The 14,638-nt window shown below is 38.2% G+C and overlaps 1 protein-coding gene across 9 annotated transcripts in view; it reads right to left on the reverse strand.

Annotated features, from left to right (window-relative positions):
• Window positions 1-14,638, reverse strand: part of brsk2a (BR serine/threonine kinase 2a) — a 221,701-nt gene that overhangs the window by 206,920 nt on the left and 143 nt on the right. For 8 of the 9 annotated variants that reach the window (XM_079604647.1, XM_079604644.1, XM_079604642.1 and 5 more), the window contains exon 1: window positions 14,335-14,638. This exon is cut by the window's right edge. In XM_079604647.1, coding sequence (XP_079460773.1) covers window positions 14,335-14,428 — 94 coding nt within the window. In that variant the 5' untranslated portion in view covers window positions 14,429-14,638. Of the gene's footprint in view, window positions 1-11,151; window positions 11,225-14,334 lie in introns of those variants that run through there. The other variant, XM_079604643.1, reaches the window with a different exon arrangement.

The following is a 14,638-nucleotide window of genomic DNA, read 5'->3' on the forward strand; positions in this document are numbered from 1 at the left end:
CATGCATGTATACATTTAAGAAATATTTGCATGTATATACTGTATATAAATATACATATAAATATTTTATATATAAATTACAAATTTTTCTTAAATATAGCACACATTTTTTTTACAAAACGTACTCCAATAATCTTTTTGGTTTGTTTTTTGCAATGTATCCAGCCTCTACAAAAATGTGAGGGAAGTCCTCACTACTAAACAGATTCCTGAATGTTGCCGTAATCGTTTAAGTTATTTATGACAGACAGAAATACGTCAATATGTGCAATATGTCCTTCTTTGTGTTCTGTAGCAGCGCTTGGCTTGTACGGCAGGTGTACGTGTTGCTGCGAGGAGCGTGGAGCAGTAAAGGCCGGCGAGAGCACTCGTGGGGGTTTATGAGAGGGAAGGTGATTACCAGGATCTGAGGACGGGGCCAGTCGATTAAAACTCTCAGCCCTTCGCAATAAATCTCAGCCGTCCTCAGGGACCATATTAATGACTGTGTGGACACAGGTGGGTTACTTTCCATTTCAATGTTTCCATTGTGAATTTCTCTGGTCTTATTGGAAATTATATTTTAGAAATGTCTTCAAGGCTTTGCAAAAGTCTGAGGTAAAAATGTGCCAAAATGTGCCAAAAAACATGATGGCTAGTAAAGTAAACATGACACAGCTGGACCCGCTCCATGTAGGATAAAACGGCTATTTTTGAACATGTATAAGAGTTTATTTTAAGTAGATCTATGGTTTCCATACAAAGTTGCCAATTTAACTTGGAATAACGCATAAAACATTTGCGTATAAAGCACGTTTCCATCCAGCGAAAAGAAAAGCAGTCGCTTCCTGATAAACTGGAGCCAAATATCACTATTAATATATATAATAAGTATAGAAATATAGTTAAAGCCTCTCTGGGTAATTTTTCGTATATAATAAACTACTTGTGCCTCAGAGCACACACACGAAAAGCATCTTGTTATCTTGCTTTCGGAGGTGGAAATGCCTGTTAGTAAAACCTTACTAACTCAACAGAAATAGTCCAACATGATCTTATTACATTTATAGAGCAAGTTTTTTCAGTACGAGAGGGAAAGTTCAGTGCTGTCCACCCCTCAGAGTCCATTAAAGACCCATCACGAAGGTGACATTTATTCTGTGATTTATGGAAGAATATTCACTGCTGGCAGTTTGTACAGCAGAGGTCTTGACCGTTAAACCAACAGAGGAGTGGAATAAAAAAAGTACATGAAAAATCAAATATGGTGAGTCAGAATGGTAACTGTTGAGACACAAAGCATTTGACCAAAATTATGCTTCAAGGGTCGAAGGGTGAAGAGCTCTTAATAGCGCTCGGTTACTTTCATGCACTTTGAGGTGTTTTCCACTTTAGTTTAAATGTCAGTAAAATAATGTAAACTCTTAACACCATGTACAGACATGCTTACTAAAAGACACACAACCTGAAAATCCGACTCATATTTGACCATAAAATAAATTATCCATACATACTCTGAACAAAACTTTTGTTTGAAAAAACACTTTTGTTTTTGCCCCCATTTTTCATGAGCTGAACTCAAAGATCTAAGACTTTTTCTATGTACACAAAATAAACATGCAATACCGTAATCATACTGTCTAATCAGCATCTCGATATCCCAGACCTGTGCGGTGGATGGATGATCCCGGCAAAGGAGAAGTGCTCACTAACACAGATTTAGACAGATTTGTGAAGAATATTTGTAGGAAATAGGCCTCATGTACATATCAAAGACCCGTCACCCATCCCACCTTGGACATCATCCGTTTGTCCAGTTGCCCTCTGGTAGGCGTTTTTTGGTCTATTGCATCACAGACTAATAGATCTAAAGGATAATTCCGGTATTTAACACTGAGTGTATTTTGTTGTTTGTTTTGGATGAACAAGAGAAATTTTGACCATTTTAGAATTGCCCATGACCGCTGCACAAACATGTCCTTAACACAACCCTTAACGTTCGTTTTCAAAACTGTGCAACTCACCGAGTGGTTAGTGGAGTTCGTTGATGTTCTAAAACAAGTAGCGTAGCGAAATACAGTTTCTGTCGTGTTTTATTTGGCATTTTGTGAAATCCCATTGATTTCCGTTGGAGGACTCATTGCTCGTTGATATTGCTGCGCTACCGGACACGGAAAGTGTGGCTGTTTACATTTGGTTGTAGCCGTTTGGCTCGGTTCTCTGTCTCTCAGAAGGCTAGCGTGAGCAGAGCAACTGTGTTCCCGGAGTAAGTTAGAGAAATAAAAAAATAAAAAAATCATTATGGATTATGAAAGGTGGATTCTGGAGGAACCCGCTGGATTTTGATTTTGACGGTCGAGGATACCGTTTCAAACATCGTGTTTCGAACCCAACGCTTCAGACTCAAATATCAAGCGGAAGTTTATATGCGGTTGTGAGGTATCTGAAAAAATAGTTCCACTATAGAAAAATAAAAGGATTGAAATCATACATTGCGCCGATATATTTGTTTTTAAGGACATGTTTGTGCACGGCCATAGACTCCCATTATAAAGCGGTCATGGGCAATTCTAAAATAGTCAAAAAGTCGAGACAGGAACCATTGTCAAAATGTATTTGTCCACCACTCTTGTTCATCCAAAACAAACTACAAAATACACTCAAAGTGTTAAATACCGGAATTATCCTTTAAGAATAGCTTTTACCCCAGAGCTGTAAGAGAACTTTTGACTACACCTTGAAAAATTATAATTACACCAATTATACATTACAGTTAAGGTCACTTTGTGAAACACAATGTGCAATATTATTACATGAATCTATCAAGTTTCTGTATTGTAGTGCGTTGCATTTATGGTGTCTTAATTATTGTTGTTGTGTTGTTATGCGTGGATGCATCGTAAGGTTTGCTAAATAATGTCTTTGTATTTTATATGCAATGACAATAAAAGGAATTGAACTTGAATATAAAAAGTGTTAGATCTTTGAGTTCAGCTCATGAAAAATGTGGGCAAAAACAAAAGTGTTGGGTTTATAATTGTGTTCAGTGTATACACACACACACACACAAACGTTCATGCTGGAAGCCTTAGCGCTCAATTCTGATTTATTGCTCAGAATCAGATGTGATTTTTTTTGTTTACTTTGGCTTTTCACATTATTTCTTTTAATTTGGCCAATATCAGATTTGAGTGTGAACAGGTCACAATCCTGAACTGAATTTTAACATTAATACATTATAGGAAACTCATGTTTTTTTTCTGAAACATAATAATTGTAAAAAGCCTTCCTGTAGACCAGTGCTGTATAGCAACACAAAATCAGACATTTTATTGATACCGTAAAACTGTGAAGACATGATGATTCAGTTTACAGCTGTTTAAAGATACATTTGGAAGTCTTTCAACAAATACAACCTAAATAACATAAAATTACTGCAATCTCTATTTTCCAAACTTCTATGTAATTTATAGCAAAATTGCTAACTGAGAGAACATTTCACATGCAATCACTGCATTTACATAAAAACAGCCATTAGATGTTCTCTGCTAAGGCAATTTTGGCCCTAAATGGCCCTTTTTACACAAAGATGCAAAGTAAACATTTAAGCTGTTGGATGTGTTTTATGGTCGGGATGCTGTGCAATTTGAAGAGGATGAGTCACTGAAGTGTGTGTGTGTGTGAGAATGTGCCATTAACACCGACGGTAGTGTGTTCTCATTTAACAAGGCTGGTCCGTCTAATAGCCAGTAAAGCCCCGTCGTATGCACACGTTTAAAACACTTTCTTGTTTTCTGTCATGTTGTTGTCATTGAGGAGTGCGTCGGATAAAATTGCTAACTAGCTGGGCGAAACTCACAAAGCAAGAACACATCATATTTTATCCCAAAATCAAAAGAAAGGAATAAGAAATTATATTTTACTTATTTTTAGGATCATTAAGATTTTTTTATTTATTTTTTGCATTGTGACTTTCATGACAATTAGCATTAAACAGAAAATTTTCCCACATTCCTCATTACCATAATGCAAAAAAAACAAAAACAAAAACTCATTACCGTAATGTCAAAAATGATATTTGATTTAATAGATTATATATTATTAAAATCATTAAGATTTATATGCATTGTGTCTTTCATGACAATTAGCATAAAACAGTAAATCCCCCCCCCCCCACCCTTTCCTCATTACCATAATGCAAAAAACTCCTCATTACCGTAATGTAAAAAAAAATCACATTTTATTTAATTAATGAAATAAACACCTGGATGCTGTTACAGTGCTGGTCAGGCAATAAACTGAAACCCAAAACAATAAATCCATGTATTGATTTCACTTTCTCAACGCAGTAAAAAAAAAAAAAAAAAAAAAAAAAAAAAAAAAAAAAGTTTTTCTTTTAGTTTTGTGGTGAAATTATTTGGGACATTATTTTGTACGATAAATAAGTACATTTAAAAAACACAAATAAAAAAATTGCCCGGAGTTCTCCTTTAAAAGTAGCCCATTTCAGTGGGAAATCTGCGGACTTGGCAACACTGGTAAGGGGATACAAAATAAGTACGCAATTAAAACCACCCCAAAAATGCAAGCACACAAATCTAGTCCTGAAGATACAGGAGGTGATGTAGAAGAGAGGAGCGAGAGAGAAACTTTGTAGTAATTGAATGTTATTATGTGGGAGAGGTCCGCGCACCCTACTGAGAGAATCCCATTAGTGGCCAGTGAGATTTAATCGCCATGTATGAAATTATTAAAAACCTCAGTGAATCGCTCTATTCCGGCCGGTTAAGGGTGATCCTGCGAGAGGACTGTGTGTCTATACGCACTCATATATGCAAACTGGAGACAAATATGAGACTCACATACTCACAACACAAAACACATGAGTGTGCTGTCCGCCTTTGCGTATGTTGCCATGGCAACCCATGTCACACATTAACGAGAGATAGTGATGTCACCAAACGGTGGCAGTGTGTGTTACTCATCATCAGTGCATGTTGTTCAAGCAACTGCTCTACATAAGTCTTGCTAAATGTACTTTGTGTTGCCTAAAGATACACTTGAATATGCAATAAACTCTCAAACCATTCATCTTTTAGATGTATCCATCTTAATTTTTCTAAATTAGCTATAATCTTCATCACATCCAATCATTTCCATTACGGTTTTGTTAATTTTTATATGAAACTGTTAAAAATGTATTAATTAGTGAAGTGATTGATTTAGTGATATAAAGTCCCCCTGTAGTCAATAATAATAATTGCTTAAAACTCACAAAAATGACATATTACATGTTTTTCCCTTGAAAAACATGTAATTTTGGTGAGTTTTAAGGGATATTATTATTGACTACAGGGATGAATTCATAAGTGGACAGCATTGCTGAGTATTTTCTGCTTAAAACTGCAGTGAACCAAAGACAGTCTCAAAAACACGGTTTGAAATCGCTGGTGTTTCTGACGTCACACACTACCTTGTAACCAATCAGATCAACGTGTGATCGCCAACCAGTGGATCTCTGAGTGAGTGAGTGAAGGCGGGGCTCATTTGCATATTCATAGAACCGCGTATACTAAATGAGACAAGGGTGTCGAGTTACATTCAAGATATTTTAAGGAGAAAATGCTGTCGACTTATGAATTTACACATGGTTTGTCTTAAATCAGATTAAAAACATCACATAGACACATAAACAACATTAAAAGCTTGATTTTCACTGCAAGGAGACTTTAAATGAAAGAATTGCAGCTATACACTAAGATTTTTTTAAATGATTTTAAAAGAAGTCTCTTATGTTCACTAAGGGTGTATATTTTTTCATATTAAGTTGAAATCTTATCATCAAAGCTGACTTTTCAACATCATTACTCCAGTCTTCGGTGTCACATGATCCTTCAGAAATCAGTGTAATATGATGATTTTCTGCTCAATAATCTTGTCAATGTTGAAAACAGTTGTGCTGCTTAATATTTCTGTGGAAAACGTTGGGGAAAAAACAGCATGTATTTGAAATATAAATCTTTCTGTTACTTTTGCTCAATTTAATGAATCCTTGCTGGTGTGAAAAAAAAAGCATTAATTTTATTTATTTGTTTTTAAATCCTACTGACCACAAACTTTTGAACAGTAGTGGATGTATATGGGGAACGTTTAATGTTGAATGGCTGCAAAAGTATGTCTGCGCATCTAAGGTTATGTTTCCAAATCAATCAAAATTACACAATTCCACAACAACTAGTTAAATGGCACACAGTGAGCCTGATTATGTTGTTTATTAAGTTCACTTGGCAGTGTGTTGTGCATGTAAACAGACAGACAGCACAGATGTGTATCAGTGTAACAGTCGACGGGAGACCAAGAAAACAGAAAATCTCTTATAGTGTTTGGAATTGAAGGAAAATTGAGCGTAGCAGCCCCATCATCCTGTGACAATTTCAGGGCTTTTCCACTTGTCAAAAACCTGACGACAAAACAGCAGCCGCCGATACGCTGGGTTACACCTCAAACAGAGCTCAATAAAACCTGCCCAACAAACCCTACTGCATAAAGCCAAAAGTACATTTAAAGAGACAGTGCACCTAAAATTCATAAATCATCTACTCATTCGAACCCTGTATGAATTTATTTATTCAGTGATACACACAACTGACTTGCAATGAAGGATGCACACTATGAAGTGTTTTTTTTCTTTTTTGCAGTTAAAGGGATACTTCACCTCTGGAAAGATGAATGTGTATTTAAAATGGGTCATTTATGTAGACGAAATGTGAAATAATTTTTGAATTTGGAGTCTTCTAGACTGAGAAAAGCCAGAAAATGTATTTTTGGCTTATGGGGATGAAAGACAACAACTCCCAGAATGCACTTGCTTCGCTGCACTACGAGGCCACGCCTACCGGTAAGAGCGCAGCTAAACAACAAGGCTAGGCTACTAGTGAGCCTCCCCGGTATTTTGATGTCGCTCAAAATGTCCAGGATTCGGCTTTGTGTTCTACAGTCGGCGTTCCTCATGTTTACTGCGGCGAGCGGGACGAGACTGAGCGGGACGAGACTGAAGGAGAACGGCGAGCGGGACGAGACTGAAGGAGAACGGCGAGCGGGACGAGACTGAAGGCGGGACGAGACTGAGCGGGACGAGACTGAGCGGGACGAGACTGACGGAGAACGGCGAGCGGGACGAGACTGACGACCGCGGGAGAACGGCGAGCAGGACGAGACTGACGGCCGAGGGAGAACGGCGAGCGGGACGAGACTGACGGCTGCGGGAGAACGGCGAGCGGGACGAGACTGACGGCCGCGGGAGAACGGCGAGCGGGACGAGACTGACGGCCGCAGGAGAACGGCGAGCAGGACGAGACTGACGGCCGACAGTCCGATTTTTTCTCAACACTCTTAACTGCTGAAATTAAAATACTAAATGGTAATTGACAAAAAAAAAATACCAAAGGAGGCAAAAGTCTTTGCGTCCCTCTCCCCTTCTCTGTCCCATTAGACTCACAGTTTTCCGAATGGTTGTAACTACATCGGTAGAGGTTACAGTAGTGAAATTACAAACAAGAAATACACACTCAAAGACATGAAATTAATAGCTGGACATTTTATTAAATAGTCCCTTTTCCCATTTTTACCTCAGAATGTTGTGTAGGCTGTGCCTCCTCTGACGAGCCGTAACTGGAATATAGTGCACAAGTCATATGGACACTTTTATGGTGCTTTTTGGAGCTTGACAGCTCCAGTCCCTATCCACTTTCATTGATGGAAAGCTGCGTTTTCATTTTTAGGTGAGCTGATGTTTTAACAGCTATAACAGGCACTGCATAAATGATGAACATCTTGACAAACGGTTCTCACTCAACACTATCATTTAGAATAACGCGGCCAACACCATTGACAAAAACATCAATACGGTTGGCAGTTTACACTCATTCTCTGCAGTTGATGGTAAAACAATGAGGCAATCCGCTGTGTGAGATCTCAGTTGAATGTTCACCTCTACACAATCATGCCACGGGCAACATGCACACACTCATTCTCACACAGAAACGGGCTTGTGTTACTGGTCTGGAATTATTTTTTGGCATCTGCAAATTTGCATCAATAGGCACAAGAGCACATTTGGTGGAGAGGTTGTGATTGTTTAAAGGGATACTCCACCGTTTTTTCATATTAAACTATGACGAGTTGATACATACCTCTCTCGTCTCAGTGCGTGCACTTAATCGCTCTGGCGCGCCGCGACACTTTGTTAGCACTTAGCTTAGCCCAGTTCATTCAATAGGGGCCAAGCAGAGAAGCTACCAAACACCTCCACGTTTTCCCTATTTAAATACAGTTACTCGAGTAGTGTAATTTGACCTAGGACGGTGACGCAAAACAAAACGTTGCGCTTTTCTAAGCATGTAAAACTTACAATCGCTTTTACTATTTACTAATCCCTATTACTGCGCCAAGTCGAAGTGCTCCCAAGCACTTGCTATGGTATTCCGCCATACAATATAGTTATCCATTTTACACGCTTAGAAAAGCGCAACGTTTTGTTTTGCGTCACCGTCCTAGGTCGAATTACACTACTCGAGTAACTGTATTTAAACAGCGCTTCAACAACCATAATGAAATGACCCTTCACAATAGATAATGCTTTTCAATGAACTCTGATAGAGAGCTAAAGTATCTGTACAATAATTAAAACTCGCTTTTACAACATTTCAAATCTCTCAGTTCTCGCCATCTCTGAAAACCCAAGCCAATGTTGATTCATGTTTTATTACGAGTTCGGTCGTGTTGTCTTTTTGCCAGCATTGTTGCTCATTGCGACAACTAACCTATGCCCTCCCACAAAACACATGCATCACAGTGGGCGGAGCAAGTTTTCTCTATATGACGAGACATGCACGGGCGAGTGACGGCGTGTAGGCAATTTCCCACAAAAACCATTCCATCAGGTCTCAAATACAAACATGGGCTTACCATAGGAAATCAGGGTAAGACAAAAATATGTTTTGGAAGAAGGATCGACAATGTAATGACGTGTTCGTTTTGAACAAAAATGTAAGTTTACATTTTAAAATTGTATAATAATAACAGTAGTAGTAGGCTGTGTACTGTACATGTGAGCAGCATTATATTTTGAACAAAGCCAGCCCTAAATATACCAACTGTCTCATTATAACGCGCATATTATATTTTTTTATAATATGCGTACACACACTCGCATGTGTTCGTAACCCGCTTGCACACACCACCACTTAAGACTGGTAAACAAACCACTCAAACTTAGCAGCAACACAGATGAGACCCAGCTACAAAAAAAATTTAAAAAAATTAAACAGCTGATTATCACACATAAACCGGAATACGTAACAATGGAAGGTCAAATAATGAGAAAATACTATTATAATACATAACAAAATATATATCCAAAACTTTTACTTAACTTTTTGTGTAAAAAGAAGTGGTCAAAGCCCAAAAATATTCTGAAAATCTAATCTAAAAAAAAAAAAAAAAAAACTTTAAAACTGCAGGAAAAAAGCAAAGCAGCAACGACAACAACCAACATGCTTGAGGTTTGCTTAACTCCTTTGGAGATTCAGAATGTAATTCATAAGAAAACTGTTACAACCTTCATAATAACAGACCCAAATGTCTCATGTTGTCCATCTTGCAGCCTTCGGCTGGTTGAGGCCGGGGCGTAATGTCTCACATTAGTCAAAAGCCTGACTAGCAGACTTTGCTAACGGCAACAAGGCTAACAAGCAAGACTTGTTCCAATCTGAGAGGAGTCTAAAGACCCAAGTACATAAAACATAATATGGTGTGACATCGATTCAAAGAGTGACACAGTATTTTGACATGTCAAACTGCATAACTTAAGCACACTAGACTAGACTGAATAGACAGTGTTCCAGACATTCAGTGTGCCATTCCAAATAATGGGGGAAAAGTGCTTAAAATATATTGATGATTGGAAATTATATGAAATTAGATTTTTCCTTAACTTTTCTCATCAACAGTCACAATGAGAAAAAAAATCTGGTCTGTTTACAACAACTTGAGCTGGAAATAATTCGACCATGCATGTAAATAATTGTTAGATTGCCATTCAAAATAAATACAAACAAAGGACATTAAAAGCTAAATTAAAAGTGCATTGATAAGGAAAACAAACATCTTGATTGTTTTATTGTGGCTAGCTAATGTGGAAACCATTAAAAATCCAGCAACGACGCCAAAAAGTTGTCATCCCATTTGTGACCAAAACATGGCAACCCATTTTGTCCTAAAATAACAACAACACAATACCAATATCCTGAAAAACTAGAGTCACTCGCTCAAGGACAATAACCTAAGCATTTTTTATATATTTTATTAATATTTCAAGCAATTCAAAACCATCATGATGAACAGTTGCGCATCTGAAGAGTCTCAGCTGAAGGAAATAATACATTATTTATCGGCTTTTAATATATTGTCCAAATTTTCTCATCGGGCTGATAACGATAACATTAAAACCGAACATCGGCCGATACCGATATGGTGGCCGATATATCGTGCATCCCTAGTAAAAAAAACATATTAATATGTTCACAAATTTAAAAAAAAATGTATATACATAAAATATTGCAAATTAGATCAAATATTTAATTAAATGTACCTAGATAATACATTAAAATTAATATTTTACAAGATATTTACAACATTCTGAATGATTAAAAATGTTCAGAGACACAGTCTGAGTACTTTTAGGTTTGCTATCCGGTGAGGCACAAACTGGGCAACTGCCTCTTCCATAAACATCCAGCAATCATCCTGTGTTAGATCATAGGGAAGTGGAAATATAAAACTTGTAATGGAGACTGCATCATTTCAGCAAATCACATGATTCCACCCCCAGTCATTTCACAACAGCAACAGATATGAAATTATACCGTGCGTTTATGAGATTAGAAGCTGCAGTTAAAATAAACCACCAGCACAACCTTAAAACTGCATTTTTAACCCAGACTGTGGAACTCCCTAGCAACAAGAAACGAGACAATTCACTCGTTCTCACTTCAAGGCTATAGCCAAAAACCCAGCGTTATTCCTTTTTCTCCCTCCCTCGGTTCGTGAGCGGCACGCGCGGTCCTGCGAGTGCCCGGTCCACGTGAAAGCCTGTGTGAGCCAGAGACTTACCATGAGGGATTACAAACACAAGTGTGTTTGTGTCGGATCCTAATCACATAATGGATATGGCATTGCACAGGACGCCTAGATCAGCCCGGGCCTTCCGCTTTACACTATAAATAACAGATCTATCACAGACAGAGCTCGCATCCACAAGCTCACACTCACTGGCCATTTGTCTTCAAACTCTTGCTTGATACCTGGAAAGTGAGCTAAGCAGGACTAAACATTGCCGTTGAACATCCACAAGGGGAAAAGCAGTGAGTCAGTCGCATTCGAGGCATGGCGAATGTGTGTGTCACGCTGATCTGATTAGGCAGACAGGTGGTAGACATGCACACTAACACAAAGGGAAGCGCGAGTTGGCATATACTGTGATCTATGAAGAACAAACTGAATCCTGGAGGCTTTGCACGCATTACATATTTAAACTGTCGTCTAGGATTTCAATTTCGGTTTACAGAGGGCCGTCGGACACTTTAAAAGTTCTACACAACATAACAAAATATCATTTCTAATGTCTTTCAATCAACTTGATTTTTTTAGTGGATGTATGAAGTCGACCACAGAGTCAGAAGTATAAGTAACTGTGCAACTACATGTCAACTAACTGAGTATTAGTAGACTGTCTGCTTAAAGGATAATTCCGGTATTTAACACCTTGAGTCTATATTGTAGTTTGTTTTAATAATAATAAATAATAATTCATTACATTTATATAGCGCCTTTCTGGACACTCAAAGCGCTTTACATAGAAGGGGGGAATCTCCTCGACCACCACCAATGTGCAGCATCCACCTGGATGATGCGACGGCAGCCATATTGCGCCAGAACGCCCACCACACACCAGCTTACTGGTGGAGAGGAGACCGTGATGAAGCCAATTAGTATATATAGGAGGATGATTAGGAGGCCATGATGGACAGAGGCCACTGGGCAAATTTGGCCAGGATGCTGGGGTTACACCCCTACTCTTTATCGAAGGACATCCTGGGATATTTAGTGACCACAGAGAGTCACACTTTTGTGGAGTGGTGGACAATATTTTTTTGACAATGGTTCCTCTCTCGAGTTTTTGACTATAATAGAATTGGCCATGGACCCATTTAACATTGGAGTCAATGGGCATGTCCGAAAATGTCATTAAAACAGCCAATAATGTTTGTTTACAAAACTGTTAAACTCACCGAGTGATTAGTGGTGTTCGTTGATGATTATAAACAATATATCGTCGCAATATATGATTCCAATCCGTTTATTTTGCTATAGTGGAACTATTTTTTTCAGACACTTCACAACCGCATAACTTCCGCTCAATATTTGAATCTGAAGCGTTAGCACACTCCCGACCACTTGATGGCGATAACCGATGTTTATGTCTCGCGGGACACTCACGGTCACAGTCGAGTTCAACTTCATATTGCAAGTAACTATTAATGAAGGTTTTGTTTGTTTATTTGGCTTACTCTCCCGGAGCACAGTTGCTCTGCTCGCTAGCCTTATGAGAAACGGAAGCGAGCAAAAAGATTACATCGACCAAATGTGAACAGCCTCCTTTCCGTTTCCGGTAGCGCATTTATATTAACGAGCACTCAGTCCTTCAACAGAATTCAATGTGATTTTACAAAATGACGAATAAAACACAACAGAAACTGTATTTCGCAACACTTTTTGTTTCTGGAACATCAACTAACATCACTAATCACTCGGTGAGTTTAACAGTTTTGTAAACGAACATTATTGGCTGTTTTAATGACATTTTCGGACATGGCCATTGACTCCAATGTTAAATGGGTCCATGGCCAATTCTTTTATAGTCAAAAACTCGAGAGAGGAACCATTGTCAAAAAAATGTTGTCCATCCAAAAAATGTTGTTCATCCAAAACAAACTACAATATAGACTCAAGGTGTTAAATACCGGAATTATCCTTTAATATCTGTTAATTCTTTATTTTAATGCTCCCCAAAAGATACTACTGACTATAAGTAACTTGGCAACTACAAGCCAACTTATTCCACTAACCCGAACCCTAACACCTAACCATAGTTGACATGTAGTTAGTTGACAATGTAGTTGCAAAGTTACTTATAGTTAGTAGATTGTCTAAAGTGGACTATCGAAATAAAGTGGAACCGTATTTTGTATCTAATGAAGTGCAATTATTAAAGTGCTAAAGTTGTCACTGAAAAACGTGACAGGAATAAACGCAATGAAACACAAAGGATCTGAACTTTGAGCTGATTGCATAATCTTAATTATCAGAAAACAGATAACTCATAATGGCAGAACAACTAAGAAAACACAACTGATCAAACCATCATTATTCAAATTGGATCTTGACTATAATAAAATACCAGCAATCATCTAATTCCAGCTCCTATCCACACAAACATGTACCCAAACACATGCACAAAGCATCTTCTGCTGGAGAGGTTAGAAGAAAACAAACGCAATTGTAATATTTGGGCAGAAAAAGCGATAAAGTGTTGCATCACTTTCTCCTTGCAGTGATTTGGTGGTTCCTGCTGCCGCACACATGCACAGTCATATTTTATGCAGAATTTTATACAAAAACATTTATTTATTTTTTACAATAGAATAAATAAATGTTACATAGCCTATAAATAACATCAATATGAAACATTTAAAGAAAATATCAAATAAGTATGCAGATATATGTAATATAACTATGCAGGGTTTCTACTTTATGAATTTGTTAATTATTAATATCTAACGACAAACGCAGAGAATAGTAATTTAATGAATTGATCACTTTCAGGTATGGCATCATACACCTGTAAACCCTTATGACCGCAGGCCATTTTCATAATGAAAATATGTGGATCGTGGAGATACCCTGCCGACAGTTATTCTTAGAAAAGTTTAAGCTATTGGGCAGGTAGTTATTGGCATTTATGCATCAATGCATGTCAAACTCAAGTGTGTAAGACAAGTTCATAAGCACGCAGATCCCAGTGCTGCAACACACCCGAGCTGAAGGTTGCAGATACGATTTGTTACTGAACACAGAAACAAAATCAATGAGAGAAATGCATCCCACCTGTCCATCCCATCGTGCACATGAACAACACGCAACATAAGCCAACTCAACACATGCTGATCTCTTACATGGAGATTATAACGCAATGCAAGAAACAATTTGAATGTCTGAATGAATGAAAGCACAAACCTGTCTGTCCTTTCCCGAGGGTCTTTTCTAAGCGGTATGGTCCCACGTAATTGGCATGAGGGGTAGAGCTATTTTCTTTCCCAGACAATGACATGTTTCCCGTCTAAACACACTTCACGCGGCGCTGCAGTTCTTGGGATACGGCAATCCTCTTATAGCTGCTGCACCGGAGGACGCGCTTTACTCCAATTCAACGCTGTCTCTTTTGGTTTCTCCTGTCCGTGTCAGACCGACAGTCTGTGGTTGGGCTGGGGAAAGGGGTCTTTTAATGTGTCCTCTCCTTTCCTTCTCACGGGGGTGAACC

This window comes from Phoxinus phoxinus, assembly GCF_949152265.1.
Source record: "Phoxinus phoxinus genome assembly, chromosome: 25".
Classification (NCBI taxonomy): Eukaryota; Metazoa; Chordata; class Actinopteri; order Cypriniformes; family Leuciscidae; genus Phoxinus; species Phoxinus phoxinus.